The following is a 26,082-nucleotide window of genomic DNA, read 5'->3' as shown; positions in this document are numbered from 1 at the left end:
AAAAAAAGCACTGAATAAATGTGTCAAAGACCAATGTTTTATTTTGTTGGTACAAGTCATGATTTTCTAAGTCTGGTCCAAATCTGGGCAAGTGGGTATTAATACAAAAGTATCATTCACATATGAATAAAGGAGTGTTTTGTTCCAAGGTAACTTGAGAGAACCACACAATTATACTTACTGTATTGCTTCTAATAAATGACCACCTCTAATACTCACGTCCAGGACCCAAACCCCCCCAGAAAATTTGGTCTTGAAACCAAATCAAGATTCCCTCAATAATCCCTCACCCCCCTCTCTTCACCCTCCACACAATGACAATCTCTATTCTTACTTCGTTTCAGGGTTATGGTGCTGCACCTTGAGCAATTGCACATGCTCAAGGCCCCAAGCATGCACGCACATGGTGGCTGAGGGTGGGGAGTAGAGCAATGCCAGTTATTGCAGGGAGCAGGGTGGAAGACAGAAATAGTGGCTACCGTGGGGAGAAGAGGTGGAGGAGCGAAATGGTCATCGCGGGGAGGAGGGGTGGAGGAGAGAAATAGTGATCACGGGGAGGAGGAGTGGAGCCGAGAAATGGTCATCTCAGGAAAAAGGAATGGAAGAGAGAAATGGTCATCGTGGGGAGGAGGAGGGGTGGAGGAGAGAAATGATGTCTCCATTAATAGCCCATCCTAGACTCCAAAAAAAGCACAGTTTCTAATAATAGTCTGGGCGTTTATTAGAAACAATGCAGTATATTAACAATACTATAATTTATACACCTTCTAGTACATAATTAGGTGTGGGCGATTACACCAACTAGAAGGCAAGTGCTATTTTTGGCCACTATGGGGAGAATTCTATAAATAGTGCTCAAAAACGGGCACTGAAAAAAAAAAATTGTCACTAAATGCTATTCGGCGCATGCCCTTTATAGACTATCATGTAGCACCGATTCCCGTGCCTAACCTTGGACTCCAAACATGCCTGCTGAAACCTTGTGTAAATGTTGGGGCCCAAGTTAAGCGCCCTTACCCAATATTCTATAACTACATGCATAACTTTTCGGAAAGCCCTGGACGTGCCCATGCCCCTCCCATGGCCACACCCCTTTTGGGATATGCGCTATGGGAGTCAAAACGCCCTGCTGTATAGAATAAGTAGATGCATGTGCAAATTTTAATGTGCCAATTTACAGTAATTGGTTGTTGGCACCCAGTTATTGATGGTTAATAGCTCATTAGCCAATTAATTTGCGAATACATCTCGGCAGTGCAACCAAATTTGGGTGCCATATATATAATCTGAAGGTATGTGTCTACTTTCTTTATAGAATAGGCTTAAAATAGACATTATAACCAGCGTCTTTGCTAGGCAACCTGTTATACAATTACCTTCTTACCCCTGGATTCTATAGAGGTTGACCAAATTTGGCACAGATCCCAGATTCACATACAAATATCAATAATAAGTGTTAATTGGTAGTCATTTGGGTTTACTTGTGCATCTGCCCAGCCCTTTTTTCTGTAAAATGCACACTTAAAGTTTTGTAGTGTGCAACTCAAAAGGAGGTGTGGCCATGAAAGGGGCATGGGTGGGTCAGGGCATTCCCAGAAATTTAATGCGATGTTGTTGAATAGGGTCATTTACACGCCCAACTGCCATTAGAGGAGGGTTGCTGGCCATGGGTGGATGGAGGGAAGGGTAGGGAGAGAGAAGAAATGAAGGACATGGGTGGATGGAGGAGAGGGCAGGGGGGAGAGGAGGGTTGCTGGACATGGGTGGATGGAAGGGAGGGCAGAGGAGGGTTGCTGGACATGGGTGGATGGAAGGGAGGGCAGAGGAGGGTTGCTGGACATGGGTGGATGGAGGAGAGGGAAGGGAGAGAGAGAGAAGAAATGCTGGACATGGGTGGATGGAGGAGAGGGAAGGGAGAGAGAGAGAAGAAATGCTGGACATGGGTGGATGGAGGAGAGGGAAGGGAGAGAGAGAGAAGAAATGCTGGACATGGGTGGATGGAGGGGAGGGCAGGGGGGAGAGGAGGGTTGCTGGACATGGGTGGATGGAGGGAAGGGTAGGGGGAGAGAGAAGAAATGCTGGACATGGGTGGATGGAAGGGAGGGCAGAGGAGGGTTGCTGGACATGGGTGGATGGAGGAGAGGGAAGGGAGAGAGAGAGAAGAAATGCTGGACATGGGTGGATGGAGGGGAGGGCAGGGGGGGAGAGGAGGGTTGCTGGACATGGGTGGATGGAGGAGAGGGCAGGGGGGGGAGAGGAGGGTTGCTTTCTGGACATGGGTGGATGGAGGGGAGGGCAGAGGAGGGTTGCTGGACATGGGTGGATGGAGGGGAGGGCAGGGAGAGAGAAGAAATGCTGGACATGGGTGGATGGAGGAGAGGGCAGGGGCAGAGGAGGGTTGCTGGACATGGGTGGATGGAGGGGAGGGCAGGGGCAGAGGAGGGTTGCTTGCTGGACATGGGTGGATGGAGGAGAGGGCAGGGGGCAGAGGAGGGTTGCTGGACATGGGTGGATGGAGGGGAGGGGAGGGCAGGGGAGAGAGGACGGTTGCTGGACATGGGTGGATGGAGGGGAGGGTAGGGAGAGAGAAGAAATGATGGACATGGGTGGATGGAGGAGAGGGCAGGGGGGAGAGGAGGGTTGCTTGCTGGACATGGGTGGATAGAGGGGAGGGCAGAGGAGGGTTGCTGGACATGGGTGGATGGAGGGGAGGGCAGGGAGAGAGAAGAAATGCTGACATGGGTGGATGGAGGAGAGGGCAGGGGGCAGAGGAGGGTTGCTGGACATGGGTGGATGGAGGGGAGGGCAGGGGCGAGAGTTGCTTGCTGGACATGGGTGGATAGAGGGGAGGGCAGGGGGCAGAGGAGGGTTGCTGGACATGGGTGGATGGAGGGGAGGGCAGGGGAGAGAGGACGGTTGCTGGACATGGGTGGATGGAGGGGAGGGCAGGGGAGAGAGGACGGTTGCTGGACATGGGTGGATGGAGGGGAGGGCAGGGGAGAGAAGGGCTGCTAGACATGGGTGGATGGAGGAGAGAGAATTAATGCTGGACATGGGTGGAGGCGAGGGAAGAATGAGGAAGGAGATGAGGTGAGGGAAAAGGAAGAGAGGGCAAAAGGAAAATAGGCAGAAGAGAGGGAAAAGGAAAATAGGCAGAAGCTGGATCCACTGGAAAGTCTGCGGAGGACCCAGCTTTTACTTACCTATGTAGGGCAAGAAATGAAGAAGAAAGGCGGAAAGTAAATAAATAAATGGAAAGGAAGCCCTGGAAACGGAGTTAAGAGGACAGATAGCAGCATAATCGGATACTGAGCCAGCATGATCAGAAAAACAAAGTCACCAGACAACAAAGGTAGAAAAAATCCTTTTATTTTCATTTTAGTGTCTGGAATATGTCCAATTTGAGAATTTACATCTGCTGTCTTATTTTGCACTGGGTATACTGGAGCTGTAACAGCGTACAGAAATTATTTATAATGAAAAAAAAATCACATTATTTTTTTCTCCTATACTAGTATAATATTTTCAATGATGTCTGTTTATATGCGCTATGGCTGGTATAAGGGGTGTGGCCAACATGGGTGTGGCTATAATAGGGGTAGAGTCATATGTGGTGACTCCGCCCACAATGAGTGCCGGCACCTTTTTTTCTACAAAAAAAGCACTGAATAAATGTGTCAAAGACCAATGTTTTATTTTGTTGGTACAAGTCATGATTTTCTAAGTCTGGTCCAAATCTGGGCAAGTGGGTATTAATACAAAAGTATCATTCACATATGAATAAAGGAGTGTTTTGTTCCAAGGTAACTTGAGAGAACCACACAATTATACTTACTGTATTGCTTCTAATAAATGACCACCTCTAATACTCACGTCCAGGACCCAAACCCCCCCAGAAAATTTGGTCTTGAAACCAAATCAAGATTCCCTCAATAATCCCTCACCCCCCTCTCTTCACCCTCCACACAATGACAATCTCTATTCTTACTTCGTTTCAGGGTTATGGTGCTGCACCTTGAGCAATTGCACATGCTCAAGGCCCCAAGCATGCACGCACATGGTGGCTGAGGGTGGGGAGTAGAGCAATGCCAGTTATTGCAGGGAGCAGGGTGGAAGACAGAAATAGTGGCTACCGTGGGGAGAAGAGGTGGAGGAGCGAAATGGTCATCGCGGGGAGGAGGGGTGGAGGAGAGAAATAGTGATCACGGGGAGGAGGAGTGGAGCCGAGAAATGGTCATCTCAGGAAAAAGGAATGGAAGAGAGAAATGGTCATCGTGGGGAGGAGGAGGGGTGGAGGAGAGAAATGATGTCTCCATTAATAGCCCATCCTAGACTCCAAAAAAAGCACAGTTTCTAATAATAGTCTGGGCGTTTATTAGAAACAATGCAGTATATTAACAATACTATAATTTATACACCTTCTAGTACATAATTAGGTGTGGGCGATTACACCAACTAGAAGGCAAGTGCTATTTTTGGCCACTATGGGGAGAATTCTATAAATAGTGCTCAAAAACGGGCACTGAAAAAAAAAAATTGTCACTAAATGCTATTCGGCGCATGCCCTTTATAGACTATCATGTAGCACCGATTCCCGTGCCTAACCTTGGACTCCAAACATGCCTGCTGAAACCTTGTGTAAATGTTGGGGCCCAAGTTAAGCGCCCTTACCCAATATTCTATAACTACATGCATAACTTTTCGGAAAGCCCTGGACGTGCCCATAGCCCCTCCCATGGCCACACCCCTTTTGGGATATGCGCTATGGGAGTCAAAACGCCCTGCTGTATAGAATAAGTAGATGCATGTGCAAATTTTAATGTGCCAATTTACAGTAATTGGTTGTTGGCACCCAGTTATTGATGGTTAATAGCTCATTAGCCAATTAATTTGCGAATACATCTCGGCAGTGCAACCAAATTTGGGTGCCATATATATAATCTGAAGGTATGTGTCTACTTTCTTTATAGAATAGGCTTAAAATAGACATTATAACCAGCGTCTTTGCTAGGCAACCTGTTATACAATTACCTTCTTACCCCTGGATTCTATAGAGGTTGACCAAATTTGGCACAGATCCCAGATTCACATACAAATATCAATAATAAGTGTTAATTGGTAGTCATTTGGGTTTACTTGTGCATCTGCCCAGCCCTTTTTTCTGTAAAATGCACACTTAAAGTTTTGTAGTGTGCAACTCAAAAGGAGGTGTGGCCATGAAAGGGGCATGGGTGGGTCAGGGGCATTCCCAGAAATTTAATGCGATGTTGTTGAATAGGGTCATTTACACGCCCAACTGCCATTAGTTGTGCACCAGGTTTCAGCTGGTATAAGTGCCAAGGCCAAAATTAGGCGCGAGATCTGCACTAAGGAAGTATTCTGTAAAGGATGCTCCACGCAAAGTGCCCTTTGCAGAAGGGAAAATCAGTTTCTACCCTTCCCTTCCCTTCTTCCCTTTCAGTGTCCTGCCTTCCCCTGATGTAGTTTCCAAGGGTGGGACACTGAGAGGGAAGGGAAGGCTGGATGGAGGAGGCGAGCCTGCTGCTTTCACTAACGCCGACGGCGGTGCTCCGACTTCAGGTACAAAAATAAAAGATTTAAACGCAGGGTGGCTGGAACAGAAAGCAGGGCTGTTGGGAAGATGAGGGCGGGTTGGCGAGCCGACCCTGGGAAAAAAAGGTGCTGCTTCAAACACTACAAACGTATTCTCATCGATATTCAAAATCATTTAACCAGCCATAAATGGCCGCTGACTGGTTAAATCATTGTTTGGGAATATCTGCTAATTTTCAGTGGCGCTTAATCGGTTATTGACCCTGAAAACTAGCGGTTAGCGCCTAGGTGAAAATTGGCTATTTTGGGGGCATTCCAGAGGCAGAGTCAGCACTTGGTCAGTTAAGGGCCGATATTCAGTGCTTAAATGGCCAGGGTAACCACATAAATGAGAGTGCATAAAACACAGTCCTATCTTTATGTGGCAACCCATGGCCATTTAAATTCTGAATACTGACTTAACCGCCCATGTGTGAGCCGGCTCCACATAAACTGGATATTCAATGCCGCAGCCCGGTTATGGCTCGGCACTGAATACCCAGGAATAACTGCAGGCGGCTGAAAATTGACCCCCCCCCCCCTATTTCTAATATCCCAGCACCATCCTTTTCCAGAGCCATAAAAGAAGAATGTGCTCTCAAAAGTTGGGTGTGACTTACCTGCATCTTCAGGAAGCCTGCCATCATTTGCTCACACATGCAGAGTGGTTGAGCCACCAGTCGCGAGCACATACTACCGTACAGGGGCAACCAGAAGGAGCACTCCTCTGGGAGAGAGAGAAAGGAACACAACATGGTTAGGTGTTAAGACAGTTAGAGCTCCATATTCAAAAAGTTCTCACAGTTAAATTTTGGAGTTAATGGACATACCCCAATAGCTGAAACTTTTCTCCTCTCACCATATAAATTTTGTTGCCTACACAAAATTTATCCAGCCAAACAAGAGGTGCTGTAAGCATTCCTGGGATATGTCTTCACTTTGGCTGGTGTCACAGGCTGGTATCTCCAGGTTGGCCTTCCGAGTCAGTAACCCAGCAATGTCTCCCCTTTCCCATACGAGGCAGGACACTCGTATACTTTTACATGCTTTATTTACAAAACTGGGTGGATGCTTCACCATGGGCTTCTAGTCAGTAGCTTTCACTGCTAACATGCAGTCCCCTTGCACAACTTCATCCAAAGTGCATTGTCTCAGCTAGTCTGACCTGCCACAGTACAGAATACAGTCTATGAGTTTTACTGTGCCATCCTGCCAGCTTCCAGCTAATGCCAACTTGTCTAACTCCCCATAGTACAGACTATACCTTATGGACTTTAATAAGTCATCCAGCTGAATACAGCTTTTCACTCATCTGACTCATTACAGTACAGACTTCAGTCTCTTGATGTTAATCTGTCAGGATACTTCACCATGGGCTAGTGGGCAGTAACTTTCTCAGCTCATATATAGACCGCTTGTACAACGTCACCTAGGCAATAAAGTTACACTCAACTTGTACTTAGTATAGATTTTTTGCTCAGGTATGTTAATCTACTATGTAGATGCTTTACCATGGCTTTTTCACAACTCAAATTAATCCAGGGTATATATTTACAACAGACAGTAAAGTCCTTTCTCAGCGGGTCTGACACTCAATAATGTAGACTATAATCTAAAGATTTAGCCTGTTATTCTCTGTTCCTTAATTACCTAATAAATGTGTGGCAGCATGATTTCCATCAAGCTTCTACCTCTCCTCAAGGTCTGAGATTCTTATGCCCATTTGTAACTAGATTTTCTATTTTGCTCCTCCTGTCTATCCTACTGCTTCTACAAAGAGTCTGCTTTTTGTTTCATTCACCAGCAGCTTTCCAAATTAGTTCTAGGTGCTCACCAACCTCCATGTACTCCATGATCAAGTGTCATATGATGAGACTTCTCTAAAATGAACAGACTGCAAGAAGTGGCATTAACTTTGTATTCTGCTTGCACTTCATCATTGGTTAAACTCACTCATAGAATAGGACCACAGGGCCCTTATAGTCTGCCCAAATGGGTTTCTGTTATTTGCTGTAGACTCCACTTACTCTCAAGATTCCCTTCACTTCTTTGTGGCTAGGGACCCTCTCTGTGCATCCTGTACTCTCTTAAACCCTGCCATTGTTATTGTCTCTATTCTTTCCAATAGGTTGTTACAACACCCTCTTTAAAGTAATATTTTCTGATGTTACTAACCTCCTCCGTATTGTGGCTCTTAATGAAGAGGAACAATAAATGCCCTTCTCCAGTTTTCCATAAGTGTTCTGAACCTTGACTGATTCTTCACTGCATTCCCCAGACTGTTCTTCTCCAGTGGAAGCTCACTTCATGTCAGTTCAGGACCCTCACAAACTACATCTCCCAGTATTCCACGAGTTCACTTCTTTTCAGATTTTTCATATACTCTTATGAGCTCCCTCTAGTGGTAAGCTGCCTTACAACACGTGACAAGCTGCCCAGCACATGACCCCTGGTCAGTATTGATATTAAGTAGTAGCTTAACAATGTTGACTGGGTAAATCAGGTTGGCCAAATAGGAAAAGAAAATAAAGAGGTGCAACAGTAATCTTATAAAATAACCACAGTACTCTTTTTTTGTGTGTGTAAACAGGTAAACTGGCATATGGTATCATGAGCCTTCATTCACAGCTAGTGGCACTATTTTATATCCCTCCATCTAGACCAGCTATCACAGCAACAGTCCTCTTACCAAGGGCCACAAGCATCCCCATTCCTGACCAGCTCAGAGTCCTAGCCCCAAAACTGAACCAGCCACTGAGGCACTGGGAACAGCCCATCACAGCTGCTTTCATAGCAGAGTTGGTGTCTGCTTTCTTTGTTTTAATGGAGCCAGAACAGATTTCAGATATATGGCCATGCATGCACACACTCTTCCACTACTCACATACTGGGCTGTAGGACTTTATGAAAAATCAAATTTTTAATTCTCTTCTAACCAATATGAAGAGTACGATGCTTAGAGTAAAGAAATGCAGCCTCTAAGAGCTCAAATTTGAACTGACTAGATTTTCTGAGGAAAGGACTAAAATATACTGCGCCATAAAGTCCATCACTCCAATGCGAGAATTTCGTAGAGAGTATTATGTCACTTCGCTCTAACAGGAAAGTGCTGAGGAGAGTGGGCATAAACAAGGACGAACTCTAACAGGAAAATGTAACAAGAGAAAGCATTGAGCAGTATACTTCCAAACATTGCTTACCATTACTAGTGATAGTGAGGTCATGCGTTCGGAAGCTGTCCTGCACGTCCACCAAAGACAGTTGCGTGTGGGCCAGCAGATGATACTTTGGACCACTAAAAATGTATAAACAAATAAATACACTGTAAATATTTCAAACAAGCATATAAGTATTGCCCTACTGGGTCAGGCCAAAGGCCCATCAAGCCCAGTATACTGTTTCCAAGAATAGACAATTCAGGTCAGAAACACCTAGCAGAATTGCAAAAAGTGTAAAATTCCATGCTATGGACCCCAAGGCTAAGTCTACCTTAGGGGGTTTTTTACTAAGGCACACTGGCGTTTTTAGCGCATGTCAAAAATAGGCATGCGCTAAAGGCTAAAGACGCCAATGTATTCCTATGGGCGTCTTTAGCATTTAGAGTGCGCCTATTTTTAACGCACGCTAAAAACACCAGTGCGCCTAAGTAAAAGACCCCCTTAATAATGGTTTATGGACTTGTCCTCCAGGAATCTATCCAACTCTTTTTTTTTTAAGTCAGCTAGGCTTTTTTTTTTTTAATTTACTTATGAAATCTTGTGTTCCAAAGGAGATATTAAATACAAAAGAATAAACAAAGGCCACATTTACAAGTGTAAGGATGAGACTCTTGCTTTGGCTGAGGGAACAAAAGGACAAATGGGCGGAATTATTAGAAAAACAAGGGAAGCAAGGAGGGCAGTTACACAGAAAACATCCAAACAAAAGACAGCACTGCCCAATTAGTAAAACGAGGTGATCAAATCTCCTTTTTATATATAACAGAAATAAAGTTAATAAATAAAAATAAACAACAAAAATTAACAATATTTCATTTTTAGTGGGCTCAGTCGTGTGGAACGTCTAGATATCAAAACAGATCCTTATCCCCTGATGTTTAAATACCACAGTCAGCATTGACTTCAAACACTCACTGTGGCATTTAAATTTATACCCGGATGTTCAGTGCAGAGCTGTACCCAGACACTGGGGCTAAAAATCCGATTCGAGTATAAGGCGGCCGCCAGAAGTTATCCAGGTACCGCCAATATTCAGCACCAGAACCCAGATAACTACCTAAATATCAACCCCTGAGTATTTTATAAAAGGCTTGCTAAATGTGCTGTCAAAATAAACAAGTATATTTGGCAGTACACATCTCATAAAAAGCCATATTGTAAAGGCAAACATTTAAAAAATGGAACGGCATCCCCTGGGGCTAAGTAGAGCTACTTCCATGTTCTGAGTGGTGATTTTGCTACTTATTTCGGTAAGTGGCGGTGTTTGTAAAACTGCACATCCAAGGGGGTGCCAATGAAAGTGCCAAATTCTTGAAACTGAAAAATTAGGATTTTTCTCAGGTTTTTCCAGCTCTAAATTGTATGTCACAAACAAGGGGGACTCTAAGGTTTTCTTTTCTTTTTACTGCTAGGTGTTTCAAAGGAAGAGGCAATTGTTTGGAAATTATTTTGGAGCTGTACCCTTTTTGTTTGAAGGATTCAGTCAAGATTTGAGGTGTTTATCTCTCTCTCTCTTTGGTCAGAGCATATCCTATGACTTGGCAGTGTATTATGGATTTTTTTGTAAGCAAAGGCACTATAGAAGCAGTTGCACCTGTCGGTGAGTTTCTTATATACAGATATTCACAGATGACTACTATTGATAAAAACCCACGGTGTGCAGAAAGGTGACTTCTCTGTGGAGTAGTTGGTTTAGATTCTGAAAGAAGGTGGGGGATGCATTAAAAAAGTTGTGAAATTTCTCCCTCAGATCAAATCATGAAAAGTCATCAATTTGCTGGTAATATTTAAAGGGTTTAGTCTGAATTGTATTCAAAATATCTCTTCCATTTCTGACACGAAAAGATTGGCATACTGTGATGCCATCCTGGTGCCCACGACTGTGACCATTATTAAAGATGAAAGTAGTTCTCAATTAAGGAGTGGCCTAGTTGTTAAAGCACCAGTCTTGACATCCAGAGGTGCCCAGTTCAATTCCCACTGCTGTTCTGTGTGATCTTGGGCAAGTCACTTACCCCTCCATTGTCTCAGATACAAACTTAGATTGCGATCCCTTCTGGGACAGGGAAATATCCAGTGTACCTGAATATAACTCACCTTGAGCTACTACTGAAAAAGGTGTGAGCAAAATCCAAATAAATAAAAGATGAATTTGACCAATTTTGTAAGTGTCTCTGGTGCATATTGATGGTCCAGGGTGGGTTGCCTTTAAGAAACCTGTTGCATGCAGTTTTGCCACATGTGTGGGGAATGTTGCTGTATAGTCATTCTACAGACATGCATAAAGGGAGAACGAGGTAAAACCAAACAGTAAAGATGAAAAAATACCCCAAAAACCTGGAACTAAGAGAGACCTGCAGTAAGCAGATATCTTTAGTCTACTAAACAAGAAGAGAGAGAGGTAATATGCCTAGGACAGGATGAGAATTGATGACTGTGAAATGACCACAACCCCATTTACAGAGAAAAAAGTATTCATTAGAGCACTTACACTAATGAGAACAGATAAATCAATGGGACCTGAGGGAGAACACCTTGAGATACTGAAAGAGTTCAGTAACGTGCTGACTACACAGCTTACAGCTTCAGTTCATCTTGGAGATAAATGACTGAAGTCCCTCTCCACCACAGCAAGAAAGAAAGGAGACAGTTAACTATGGATCTGTCAGTCTAACTTCAGTAATAAGCAAAGCTATGAAGGAGATTTAGATTCAAGTATTTTATTGGAATGCTAATTTTACCTGTTTTGTTAAGGTAACACATGCAGACAAAAATTCTGTAACAGTGCACCGAGCAGATAAGACACATTTGTATTGCTCCATGGTGCGACCGCACCTCGAATACTGTGTTCAATTCTGGTCACCGCACCTCAAAAACGATATAGTGGAATTAGAAAAGGTGCAGAGAAGGGTGACAAAATGATAAAGGGGATGGGACGATTTCCATATGAGGAAAAGCTAAAGCTACTAGGGCTCTTCAGCTTGAAGTAAAGACGGCTGAGGGGAGATATGATAGAAGTCTATAAAATAATGAGTGGAGTGGAACGGGTAAACGTGAATCGTTTGTTTACTCTTTCCAAAAATACTAGGACTAAGGGGGCATGCAATGAAACTACAAAGTAATAATTTTAAATCGAATTGGAGAAAGTTTTTCTTTACTCGACATGTAAATTCATTGCCAGAGAATGTGGTAAAGGCGGTTAGGTGGGGCTGAAGCTGGATGGAAGTGGGTAGAGGTAGGCAGAAGGAAAAGTCCAATAGACCATTATTAAAATGGACTTAGGGAAAATCCACTGCTTATTTCTGGAATCTTTAAATTAGCAATACATAAACTAGTAGAAAACCAAGTATGTGTGCCTTATGTTTAGGGAACGTCTCATACAGTCGCCGGGGATTTTATTCACCACTTCTGGCGTACCCCTATTTCGCGACAATTATCATCATTAACATTCCCCTTCCTCCAGCCAATGTTTTTGTGTTTTTCTTAGGTTTTTTAGTTTTCCTTGAGAGAATTTTCTCCTGCTTTTTTATCTTTATCCTTTTAGTCTTTATACTAGAACATTCTTCTTGATCTTTCCGCTGCTTTTGACACTGTCGATCACAGCATACTCCTCAATATCCTGTCCTCACTTGGATTCCAGGGCTCTATCCTTTCCTGGTTCTCTTCCTACCTCTCCCTCCGCACCTTTAGTGTTCACTCTGGTGGATCCTCTTCTACTTCTATCCCTCTGTCTGTCGGCGTACCTCAGGGTTCTGTTCTTGGTCCCCTCCTCTTTTCTATCTACACTTCTTCCCTTGGTTCATTAATCTCATCCCATGGCTTTTCCTACCATCTCTATGCTGATGACTCCCAAATCTACCTTTCTACCCCTGATATCTCACCTTGCATCCAAACCAAAGTTTCAGCGTGCTTGTCTGACATTGCTGCCTGGATGTCTCAACGCCACCTGAAATTAAATATGACCAAAACTGACCTTCTCATTTTCCCCCCCAAACCCACCTCCCCGCTCCCCCCGTTTTCTATTTCTGTTGATGGCTCTCTCATTCTCCCTGTCTCCTCAGCTCGAAACCTTGGTGTAATCTTTGACTCTTCTCTCTCCTTCTCTGCTCATATCCAGCAGATTGCCAAGACCTGTCGTTTCTTTCTTTACAACATCCGTAAAATCCACCCCTTTCTTTCCGAGCAATCTACCAAAACCCTCATCCACACCCTTGTCACCTCTCGTTTAGACTACTGCAATCTGCTTCTTGCTGGCCTCCCACTTAGTCACCTCTCCCCTCTCCAATCAGTTCAAAACTCTGCTGCCCGTCTCGTCTTCCGCCAGGGTCGCTTTACTCATACTAACCCTCTCCTCAAGACCCTTCACTGGCTCCCTATCCGTTTTCGCATCCTGTTCAAACTTCTTCTACTAACCTATAAATGTACTCACTCTGCTGCTCCCCAGTATCTCTCCACACTCGTCCTTCCCTACACCCCTTCCCGTGCACTCCGCTCCATGGATAAATCCTTCTTATCTGTTCCCTTCTCCACTACTGCCAACTCCAGACTTCGCGCCTTCTGTCTCGCTGCACCCTACGCCTGGAATAAACTTCCCGAGCCCCTACGTCTTGCCCCATCCTTGGCCACCTTTAAATCTAGACTGAAAGCCCACCTCTTTAACATTGCTTTTGACTTGTAACCACTCGCCTCCACCTACCCTCCTCTCTTCCTTCCCGTTCACATTAATTGATTTGATTACTTTATTTTTTGTCTATTAGATTGTAAGCTCTTTGAGCAGGGACTGTCTTTCTTCTATGTTTGTGCAGCGCTGCGTACGCCTTGTAGCGCTATAGAAATGCTAAATAGTAGTAGTAGTAGTAGTAGTAGAACATTCATCTATTGCATGGAGATCTACACTTGATATCTTCAAGATCTCTGCATACATACATAGAACTTCCGTGTTGAACAATCGGGCTCGGCTATATTTATATTTAGTTTTAAATTTTAACTTAGCTTAAGTTTCCAGGTGCAGGTTACACCCCGACAGGTGCCTGTTTCGCTCAACGCGGCTTTCTCAAGGGGTTGATCGCAGTCTGGGCAGCAAAATAGCCTTTCCCCACTTATCCCCTTATTTCTGGGATCAGCAGCATAAAATGTTTTGAACTTTTTTGGGATCTTGCCAGGTATTTGTGACCTGGATTGGCCACTGTTGGAAACAGGATGCTGGGCTTGATGGACCTTTGGTCTTTCCCAGTATGACAATACTTATGTACTTATGCACATAGGGGCCCTTTTACCAAGCTGCAGTAAAAGGGGCCTGTGCTAGTGGCAGCAGGTGTTTCTGATGTGCTCCAAGGCCCCTTTTACCGAAGAGGATAAAAAGGCCAAAAAAAAAAGGAAATGGCCATGTGGTAAGTTTGCACTTGTCACACAGCCATTGGGGGGGGGGGGGAGCATTTACTGTCACTCATTGAGGTGGCGGTAAGGGCTCCCGAGGTAATCCGGCGGTAAAAATATGGCATCCCCAAAATCCAAACAAAGTGAAGGGGGCCCAGGCCCTCAAGACCCTCCCCTCCCCGTGGTTATACCACTGCTGCTGTCAGTTGATACAGAACACAGCAGCTCGTATCATTTGCAGGGCTTTAAAACATGACAGAATTACACCACTTTTATATCAGCTTCACTGGCTTCCAGTTGAAGCTAGAATAAAATTCAAAATTTCTACCCTGACACACAAAGCGTTATATTCATTAACTCCGTCATATTTAGCTAACCTTTTTCCTGTTATATTCACCAAGGCGAACGCTTCGATCACTAACAGACAATAGATTAGTGATCCCATCATTACAGAAGGCTAGATGGGAATCTACCAGAAGCTCAGCTTTCTTTTTTATAGCCCCTTCTCTTTGGAACTGCCTTCCCAAAAACCTTAGACTGGAGCAGTCTTACATTCAATTTCATAAATTTTTGAAAACATATTTGTTTCAAAATACGTTCGAAAATAATCTGTGATGAAAGGCAGTATTTGGACAGAAGTAATTATGTAGTGAAGAAACATTCTAGCTTAATGTATTTGTCGTGAATGGCTGTTTAGTGTGTAGTGGTATTGATCATCTTGTAGAACGTCTGTTTTAAGTTTGCCATGCTTTCCTATCAATTTGATGGAATTCTTTTATGTTTTTTGTTTTTATATTATGATACGGAAGAGAATCGTAAAACAATTCAGGAGCACTTACGGCACACTAGGGGCAGGAAGTAGGATGGGGCCTCCTCCTCCTCCATTGCTGACAGGGCTCCCTCCTCCTCCATCCAGTGTAGCTCGCAGCCTCTTTCCGGAGGAGCGCCCCAAGGAGCTGCTCAGTTTGCTTGCAAGCTTCTTCGGGGTGTTGCCAAGTGCAAAGTCATCCTCCATCCCACAGCTGTAAATCTCCACCTTCAGCTCAAACTCAGGGCCGGCATCATGACTGCTCAAAAAGAGAGACAACAAAGTTAAAAACAATATGTGTGTCCTGAATGGGCAGAGAGGATGCAGCCACTGGTGGTAAGTACAATCTCCTTCCACACTCCTGACCCTAAGGAGTTTCCATGTGGAAGTACGTTAAAGGAGTGGAGGAGTAAGTCTAGTGGTTAGAGCAACAGGCTGAGAACCAAGGAAGCCTACATTCAAATCCTGCTGCTGCTCCTTGTGACTTTCCTTCAGGTACAAACTTACCCCAGCAGAAGTCAGTGTTTTTTGTTTTTTTTTTTTTAAATTCTGGCTGTTGCAGGCAAAATATCTGTATATTCATGGCAGCAGGGGTGTAGCCAGAAGTTGATTTGGGGGGAACACGGTGATAGACTGGGGGAGCCAAGCATTTCCTCTGAGTCCCCTCTCCCCCACTGTTGTGTCACCCCTTCCCCAGACCATACCTTTGCTGGCAGGGATACCCAAGCCCCTAAAGCTGAAGTTTCGCTGCTGAAGCCATGCCTGTGCTGTCTGAGAAGTGGGGAAGAAGGCAGGCTGCTTCAGCCTTCAACGCCAGCACTTCTGCACATGCTCAGTTCAAATAAATGAAGTGAGCATGCACGGAAGTGCCAGCTTTGGCGACTAGAGCACCCTGCCAACTTCCTGCTGCTCAGGCAGGAAAGGCATGGCTCTAGTGGCAAAACTCTTCGGCTGGTGGCACCCCTGCCAGCCATGTATTGTCTGCCACAATTTTGGAGGGGGCCTAAGCCCAAAGTGTGTGTGTGTGTGTGGGGGGGGGGGGGGTCAGGCCCCTACTCCACTGCACAACAGTATCTGGACAGTGGCTGCTGCTGAATAAGCAAATAGAGTGGTGAGGTGCCAGTACTATCCAGAGAATGAGGATATTCAGCTGTTATCCTGATAGCTTATCTGTAAAAATTTAGGACAGCCTTCTTGCTGGCTAGAGGCACTGAAAATCGCCATTAAATGGATAACTGTGGTCTCTGCCCCTGAATCACCCTGGCACTATCCGGAGAGTGCCAAAGAGGTCTGCAAAGAAATCCAGAGGCACTATCTGGATGGAGCTGCTGAGTTTCTCTCTCGGCAGGGCTTACCCAGTTAGCAGGAGCTGCTACCCAGAAAAGTCCTTTCAGTCTTCCGGGAACAGGGAAATACCTACTGTACCTAAATGTAATTCGCCTTGAAATACCAATGAAAAAGTTGTGCAAAATTCAAAAACATAAAAAGCTCAAACAGGTATAGATGTGTACATTTTACCCACACCAGGAAACACCATGCTAACCACACCATTCAGAAGTCAGTGGCATCAGCCTCTTAAGCTTCATTAAGGTGGCAAGGATGTGGAAGAGCAACTAAAGGTTCCCTCATTTGCTGAGCACACATGGCTCATCCTGTAGAAATGTAAGTATTTATATATTTGGATTTAGCTCACACTTTTCCAGTAGTATCTCAGGGCGAATTACATTCGATTGAGGTATACTAGGCATTTCTCTGTCCCTGAAAGATTGACAATCTAATCCCCCCTTTTACAAAGCCACAATAGTGGCTGCCGGTGCAGTAATGCAACTTAGCCCACTTAAAGTGAATGAGCTGCAACCGCTAGAGCAGCTTTGTAAAAAGGGGGAGGTAAGTTTGTACCTGAGGCATTCTCCTTATTGTCAGCCCACCGCTCTACCACTAGGCTACTCTTCCACTCCCTAATATTCTCAGTGTTTGCTTTACTCACAAAACAATTCCATTTTCAAAGCAGATGTCAGTCAGGGTTCGGTCTACCATCACCATCTCTGTATCATATATTTCCACACCGACCTGAAGGAGGCAGAACACGGCACAGCGATGCAAGTCTGAAACACAGGAGAGAATCAGTGACACAGAGAGCACAGACTTACTGAAACACACAAAAAAAGAAAACACAAAAAAGACAATACAGCCTATCCAATCCAGCCTGCCCACTTGGGATCTGGAACAAAGGAAAGAAAGTGTTTCATTGTATATAGGCCTTCCAAAAGCAGCATGTCACATGGACACCCTCTCCCACTTGTGTACTACAAACTCTACATTTGACTTTTTTTTGTTGGGGGGGGGGGAGGGTTTCATCTGTGCACAGTTCAATGCTCTATGCTGCAATCAGCCATCTCTCAAATTTAGCAGAGGTGCACTACCTTTGCCAATCAGCAGCTCGGGCTACAACAGTCTTTGGTCAGCTTGGGAGTGAAATTTAGTCTCCTGCTGGATTTGTAGCAGTAAGCTGGGGTAACCATGAGAACCTACTTTAAGCAGTTACAACTGATTCCGCAGCTCGAGGAAGGCTTATTTGACTCAGGGAAATTTGACTGCAGTTGTGTTACCTATTGTTATTTCTGATTTTACTATAATGATTCCTTGGGGTCCATTTTCAAAGCATTTTAAGCGGGAAGGAGAGTCTCCTGCACACTTGAATTGCTTCCCGCCGCTTAAGTGAGGATATTCAGTGGCACTTGACCGGAGAGTGCCGTTGAATATCCCCTCAGACCACCCAACTAAAACGTAGGCAGGTCAGGGGCAGCAATGGGGAGAAGCCCGGGATTATTCAGGTGCTGGCATTCACATAGGTAAACGGCTTAATTTAGGACAGCTAAATAGTTGTATATCTGGTGGTCCAGCGGTGGCCATTGGGGGCAGGAGCGCAACACTCTCATTCCTACCCCTTGCACCACCAAAATGGCTGCCATGACCTCTCGCGGTACTTTGTGCAGTGCTGCGAGCTGCCAATTTAGACCAGGGCCGCAAGGGGGAGGAGTGAGGGGGCTGCGCTCCTGCCCCCAAGAGCCACCGCTAGACCACCAGGTATACAGGTAGTCCTGGGGGGGCCTACCTGGATTTTTGAGGGGTTGGGGGGGCTTTGTTTTGTGGGCTTCAGGAGGAAGGGCCATTGTCGGGGGGGGGGGGGGCTCAAGGTAATGTAAAAAAAGAAACAAAACAAAAAAATATTGGCTGGACCCACATAATCTCCGGGTAGCCAGGCTGGCCAAAATGATTCCCACTATTCAGTGCTCTTGCCCGGACATAGCCCACCACTGTCAGCTCAATAACTTTAGCTTGTCCAAAACATAGGGGCAAAATTTCTGATGAGGATAAAGAGGTGGGATCATGCTACCTCCTTATTGTGGAGCCTGTATTTGCTGACAGTTGCCAATGGAATTCATTTTAATGTTCTCTGTTTAGTTCACTGAGTTGCTTACAGAGGACAGACTCAATATCTAGCCCACAGACATATATGGCATTCTCCATTAAGGCTTTTGAGGTCATCAAATGGGCTGATACAATGGATGTATATTTATCTCGTACCAGGAGGAGTATTTTGATTATAGGAGCCCAGCCCTCTGGAATGTTTTTCCACAGACCCTGTAGGATGAGATTAAACTATCTCCAGTTCTGCAAAAATTTTAAGGATTGTTTTTATTCAGGTATTTGGGAGTGATGTTTTACAATTCTATAAAATATTTATAGAATATTTTGCACTGCATTGTGGTTATTTTATTTTTTACACTGCATTTGAAATGCATTTTTACTGTATAAATGTGTTTTCATTTTATGAACCATTTGGGGGAAGTTACTAACAACAAGCATTAAGGAAATAACATATTTGATTCTTAACACACTTTAAACAGCAATATCGTGAGTTATATAACTAATGCATCTTAATGTAAGTTACTGTGGGATACTTAATAATGAAATGGAAAGCAAGCAAATGCATGGATAATTCCTCATTATTATGTAAATCAAATACCACAGCTTGCATTGAACTTCAGAAGCTGCATTATTCCAGGAAAAATAACCCCATCTCAAAGTTGGTTTTATTTTTCCTGCCTGGGAGCATTGAGTCACTAATTTGCTGCCCGATGCTCCCAGGGAACCATCTTAAAGGGACCAGTGTGATACAAATAGAAGCACAGTGCAGGGGCTCTCTTTCTACTCTCCCCCATGAAGATACCCAAACACACTTTATGGATTTCATATCGAACACATGTGTATCTACTCAAAACCTTCTTATAGCAGGCGACATCAACCTCCACCTTGAGGATACCAACTTAACAAATGTGAGTGAATGGAAGGACTTCCTTCAACTATGGGAGCTTCAATGGCCAAACATGCAACCCACCCATATTAAAGGACACACACTAGACATAATTACATACAAATTCTCACATGAACTAAATCTCACATTAAAAGACACAAAATGGACAGCCATACCCTTGGTCCGATCACTACAAAGCGAACCTCTCCCTTCACTGGTGAACAAAACATTCACATCACAAACAAAAGCAATCAACCTACACCACGAGAGGCAAAATAGACCCACTAACATTTTGGCAACAATTTTATGACAATGAATGGACAACACCAACAAACTCAACCCAATTTCTCCATGATTGGGACAACAGATACAGAATCATATTAGACAACATAGCACCACTCCAAACCAGAACCTCACATAGAAAAAACTCAATACCTTGGTTTAACGAAGAACTGAAAGAACTAAAAACACAAGTCAGAAGATTAGAACGAGCATGGATTAAGAAGAAAGACAGCCCTGCACTCAACAAATGGAAACAATTACAAAGAAAATACAAATACACCATCAGACAGACTAAAAGATCATATTATAAAACCAAAATCAGACCAGGCTACAAGGATACACATAAACTCTTCCAACTCGTAAATAATCTACTAAACACCACGCCGGTTATGTCTAACAACATAGTTACCCCATCAGCAAACAACCTTGCAAACTACTTCAAAGAGAAAATTATAAAGCTACGAACTATGATACCCAGCAACACAATTGATTATACAAACCTACTAGAGTGTCTAGACCCAATGCATGGGGAATACCCAGCAGACCAATCATGGACCAACTTTGACTCACTATCGATCGAAATCATCTCCCAATCACTCAAAAGATACGACAAGTCACAATGCAAATTAGACATCTGCCCTAGTAATCTAATAAGATCTGCCCCTCAACAATTCATAACAGACCTCACGAGACACCTAAACTATATGCTACAAAATGGCATCTTCCCAAAGGATAAAGGAAATATTCTACTTACTCCTTTACCTAAAGACGCAAAGAAAAGTACAAGTGACCTAACCAACTATCGCCCAGTAGCATCTATCCCACTGATAACCAAACTTATGGAAGGAGTAGTGACGAAACAGCTCACTAACCACTTAAATAAACACTCAATTCTGCACGAATCTCAATCAGGATTTTGATCGAACTACAGCACAGAAACAGTACTAGTAACTCTAATGAATAAATTTAAACAAACAATTGCAACTGGCAGTAACATACTTCTCCTACAATTTGACATGTCCAGTGCCTTCGACATGGTCATCCATGAGATATTATTACACATCCTGGAATACTTTGGAGTTGGAGGTAACGTTCTCCATTGGTTTAGAGGATTCCTGACAACAAGATCATACCAAGTAACAACTAACGCGGCGATATCAGCCCCATGGATACCTGAATGCAGAGTTCCCCAAGGATCCCCCCTCTCACCAACCCTCTTTAACCTAATGATGGATACCCTAGCCAAGCTATTAGACAATCAAAATCTCAATCCATACATATAAGCAGATGACGTCACGATCTACATCCCGTTCAAACACGACCTAAAGGAAATTACCAACGAAATCAACCAAAGCTTCCAAATCATGCACTCCTGGGCGGATGCTTTTCAGCTAAAACTTAACGCTGAAAAAACACAATGTCTCATACTCACCTCACAATACAACACAACTAAATTCACCACCATAACCACCCCAAACATCTCCCTCCCCATCTCAAGCAATCTGAAAATTCTGGGAGTTACCATTGATCGAAATCTCACACTTGAAAATCACGTGAAGAATACAACTAAGAAAATGTTCCACTCCATGTGGAAACTCAAAAGAGTACAACCTTTCTTCCCAAGAGCCATTTTCAGGAACCTGGTACAGTCAATGGTATTAAGCCACCTGGACTACTGTAATGCACTCTACGCTGGCTATAAAGAACAGACCATCAAGAAACTTCAAACAGCCCAGAATACCGCAGCCAGACTCATATTTGGAAAAACAAAACATGAAAGTGCAAAACCACTAAGAAAGCAATTACACTGGCTCCCAATTAAAGAACGAATCGCATTCAAGATCTGCACGATTGTTCATAAAATTATTTACGGAGAGGCCCCGACTTACATGCTAGACCTCGTGGACCTGCCACCCAGAAATGCTAAAAGATCTTCCCAGACCTTTCTCAACCTACACTTCCCCAGCTGTAAAGGATTAAAATACAAACTAACACACGCGACCAGCTTTTCCTACATAAGTACACAGTTGTGGAACGCACTTCCAACTCACTTGAAAACGATCAAGGAATTAACTAACTTCCGCAAATCTCTGAAACCTCTCTCTTTAACAAAGCTTACCACGAAAACCCATAAATAACTATAACACAACACCTATCCACCCTTACTCAGAATGTATCTGTCTACCTACCTGACCACCTTTAAGAATGTATCTTTAAAAATGTATAACTGTATCTTTAAGAATGTATCCTTTATAATTGCTTAACCAGATCCTCCTGTCGTCCATGACTTCTTGTAACACCAATAGTATTCTTAACCCTGGTATGACAATGCCATAACAGGTCTTTGTAAGCCACATTGAGCCTGCAAATAGGTGGGAAAATGTGGGATACAAGAGCAATAAATAAATAAATAAATATACCCCTTGAAAATACATTTCATACCTGCATTGCAAACCCCCCTACCCACCTCCCTGGAACTCTAGTCCAAAACCTTCCCCCCCTTCCATAAGCTCTCCAAGGACTCAAGGCAAGTTTGGGCAGTCTATGGGATACAGGGCGAGCAATACCAAGTCTCTCCTGTCACTGTCAGCATTGGGTTCAAAATGGTGCTCACAACTCTTAGCAGTAGACTTGTGGTGTAACCATTAGGGGTTAAGAGTTAAGTAGTCATCTTATGGTTAAAGCAGTTGACTGAGGACCAGGGAAGCCCATTTCAAATACAACTGCATTTCAGTATGAACTTGGGCAAAGTCACTTAATCCTCACTGCCTCAGGTAGAAATTTAGATTGCGAACATCCCAGAGCAGGGCAATACCTTCTCAACTCAAAAAACCATAAGCCAAACCCAAATAAATCCAAATCCAAGCTGCCACATAAAAGGCAAAAATCCTTATATGACCTCCAAATAGTACATAAATGCTTTCACACAAATTTACACATACTGTGAAGGTGCAAATTTGTAAATTAATTCTATGGGGGTTACTCCTTTTTTGCACGTATACCCTTAAACAATTTTATGAGCGCCTTTTGTCCTGATGAAGCCTGGCCCAAACAGTATTGCGCAGTGAAACAATGAAGGGAGCACCAGGTAGCTGCCTTGCAGATGGCAGCCAATAAGGCAGTCTTCAAAATGTTTACTGGAGCTCTAATCTGATTAGACTTGACCTTGGAGCTGAAAGGAATATGTACTTGTTCATAGCAGAATTACACAAAACAGGTGAGACAGTTTGCTAAAGTTCTTTTTGCAACTAGCATACCAGCCCTATTTGGATTGAGTGAAACAAATAGTTGAGTTGACTTTCTGAATGATACAGTTCATTTCAAGTAGCAGATAAGAGTCTATTTACAATCTATATTTGAAGGACTTTGTCTGAAGCATTTGAATGAGGCTTTGGATAGAGGGTGGGAAGCACAATTTCTTTATTAAGGTGGAAAGGCGTGACAACCTTAGATAAAAACTTGGAATGTGTCTGAAGGAACTGGGCATGTGGTTCATATATTACCAGTTCTTGAAGCTCACTAACTCTCCAACCTGAAGTGATAGCTACAACGAAAAAAACACTTCCCAAGTTAGGAATTAGAAAGATGTTGTTTCCAGATGTTCAAAAGGAGACTTCATGAGTTAAGCAAGGGTTAGATTCAAGTCCTCAGGCACAGGCAGGGGCGTAGCCAGACAGCAGATTTTGGGTGGGCCTAGTCAAGAAGTGGGTGGGCACTGAGTGTTCTCCTCTGCCCCCCCCCCCCATGTGATGAGGCCAGTATCAGCAGCTTAGGAAGCTTAGACTGCTGAAGTGGAAAGCAGTGTTTTCAGCACCACCAGGGGGAGGTCTTCAGCTGGCGGAGCTTGGGATCCCCACTAGCTAGCACTAAATATGTGCTGCTGTTGGGTGGGCCTGAACCCTAAGTGGATGGGCCCCAGCCCACCCAGGCCCACCTGTGGCTACGCCACTGGGCACAGGGGAGCTTTTGTAGGGGAGACTTTCATGAGCATGCTACCAGATGCAATTGTAAAGCTGGAAGGTTATCTACTGGATCGTGGTAAGCCAACAGTGCACTGAGATGAACTTTAATGAAAGAAGTCTGAAACCTAAGACAATATAAGTGATATAAATACTGTAGAATCATGGTAGAAGGATATGTAACAGGGTCATGACTATTAGTAGACATCATATTGAAAACCTTTTTCACTTGAAAGCATATCTTCATCTAGTGGAAAGCTTCTGAGCAGCTATCAAGATGTCTTGGATTCGGGTTACCATATGGCTCCAGAAAATGGACACACTGATCCAGTCCGGGTTTTGCTTCCATTTGAAAGCAATGGAAGTAAAACCCAGACTGGCTCAATCTGTCCTCTTTTTTCTAGAGCCATATGGTAACCCTATCTTGGATGGCTGTGGAATGCCAAGAGCAGATATTAGAGACCGCTGAATTTCCAGTCTATGAGGACTAGAGACATGAACCTAGATGAAGTCTGCCCTTCTGTTGAGTGATCAGTGCTGAGAACTAAAGCAGCTTACATGGAGGCAGAACTGCGAGGTTGTGAAGGAGGAACAATTACTTCTGTCAAGGCCATTATGAGAATCATACTGCAATGGATTTATTGGAACTTGTGCAGTACTCTCAGTAAGAGTGGCAAGAGATCAATTTAAGGAGTTGCTCAATCTACAAAAGGGGAATCAGAATATTTACACTGAAAGATTGTTCATTAAGTCAAAGCTCTCTACTGAGCTTGCCAGCGCTTTCTGCAGCCTACGTATTTAAGTAGCCTATATCTAGATGGAATTGGTTACCACAAAGTCCAGGATTTCGATTACTTTTCAGCAGAACCAAAGGGAATTTCAGCCCCCTTGCTTGTTCACATAAAACAACACTACCTGATTATCTATTTGAATTAGTACAGAGGATCTGTGAAAACGATGAAGGAATATTTGTAGAACACAGAACACTGCCTGAGCTCCAAAAGATTCATGTGGAGAGTTGCCTTGCATCTTAACCACATTCTTTGTGAATGTTGATTGTATAGATGAGTTCCCCACTCTTGCGTTGAAGCTGATGCTGCCAGGTGTAAAAGGTACACCCGTTGTTCGGTTGGGTCTGCGTGTCTATCAACACAACAGGAGGCAAAGCTGGGGAGGTTGATACAAGATGGTAAAGAGAGGTTGAGAGTGTTGATTTCCTTGGAACTTGAGATTCCACTGAGGCTATCACATCTTTAGGTGAGCTAAGGGCAAGATGTGTACAAGTGCAGTCATGTGCTCCAGCATTTGGCCATGACCTGAAAATAAGCATTTAAAAACACTCGGTGTCAAAGAGAGGCAGACCCCTGACCTGCCCATGTCCCTCCCACAGCCACATGCCCCTAGCAGCTATGTGACAAAGGTCACAGAATTACAGCTAAGTACTGCTACGCAAGTAACTGCAAACTAGTGCCAATTCACACCAATTAATTCCAATTATAGCTGATTAATTGTAAATGCCAATTCACACCTAATTTATCAATTTATGCACTTAACTGGCACTATTCTATAACCTGTGCATGCCAAGTTTGCACACCAGGGGCGTAGCTATGTGGGGCCACGGAGGCATGGGGCCACGGAGGCATGGGCCCCCACAGATTATGCCCTGGCCCCCTCTACATTTGACCCCCCCCCTGCCCCGCCGCCGCATCAGGTACCTTGTTTGCTGGCAGGGGTCCCCAATCCCCGCCAGCCTAAGAGTTTTCTTCAGCGCCAGCCGACTCTGGCGCCTTCGTTGTGGGATCAGTGCAGGACATAAGGCGTCAGAAACAGATGATCCCACAACAAAGGCGCCAGAGTCGACCAGTGCTGAAGAAGACTCTTCGGCTGGTGGGGATTAGGGACCCCTGCCAGCAAACAAGGTACCTGATGCGGCGGAGGGGCGGGCGGGGGGTTTTGTGGTTGCTGTCCAAAGTGACGGGGGGGGGGGGGGGTTGCGGCAGAGGGAGGCGGCTAAACAGTGCCCCCCACCTCGGGCTCTGGCCCCCCCTCCCGCGGAGGTCTGGCTACGCCCCTGTTGCACACTAAGCAGAAAAATGGGTACACAAGATTACAGAATGAAGGGGGAGTGTGTACATGTATTTTACCAGCACGCACAGCAGAAACAGGCATTTTACAAATCTACGTGTGTATAAAAAGAGGGGCGTTATCCTCAGCATTTTCCACATGTAACTGCCAGCATTCACAAGCAGAAGCAGCAATTTTGTGACTTCCATATGTGACTGGGCCCATTGTGCAAACCTACATGTTAAGTGCTACCAATTAAATAATGAGGTTGCAATTTTTGTGGTTTTGGGTTATTTTGAAGACAGAAACAAACAACAGGGGACTAAGAAGAATTACTTCTTTAATATTTTGTGTAAGAGCAATGAGCAAAATAAGCATGTTGTTAAAATCTGTGCATGCCTCCGAGATGGTGCAAAACCTAACGGGGAAATTTTTTGTAACATGAACATGTATTCCCTTGGGGGA

General features: G+C 44.2%; 1 protein-coding gene across 5 annotated transcripts in view; it reads right to left on the bottom strand.

Moving 5' to 3' along the window:
• The window catches only part of RTKN (rhotekin), a 244,889-nt gene that overhangs the window by 13,385 nt on the left and 205,422 nt on the right, over positions 1 to 26,082 (bottom strand). For all 5 annotated transcript variants that reach the window (XM_030190903.1, XM_030190907.1, XM_030190904.1 and 2 more), the window contains 4 exons: positions 16,982 to 17,099; positions 15,026 to 15,253; positions 8,793 to 8,887; positions 6,213 to 6,319 (listed from right to left, as the gene is read on the bottom strand). In XM_030190903.1, the coding sequence (XP_030046763.1) occupies positions 6,213 to 6,319; positions 8,793 to 8,887; positions 15,026 to 15,253; positions 16,982 to 17,099 (548 nt within the window). The remainder of the gene's footprint in view (positions 1 to 6,212; positions 6,320 to 8,792; positions 8,888 to 15,025; positions 15,254 to 16,981; positions 17,100 to 26,082) is intronic.

Source organism: Microcaecilia unicolor, chromosome 2, assembly GCF_901765095.1.
Source record: "Microcaecilia unicolor chromosome 2, aMicUni1.1, whole genome shotgun sequence".
NCBI lineage: Eukaryota > Metazoa > Chordata > Amphibia > Gymnophiona > Siphonopidae > Microcaecilia > Microcaecilia unicolor.
Note: the sequence above shows the minus strand (reverse complement) of the source record. Positions and strands in the feature narration are given on the sequence as shown.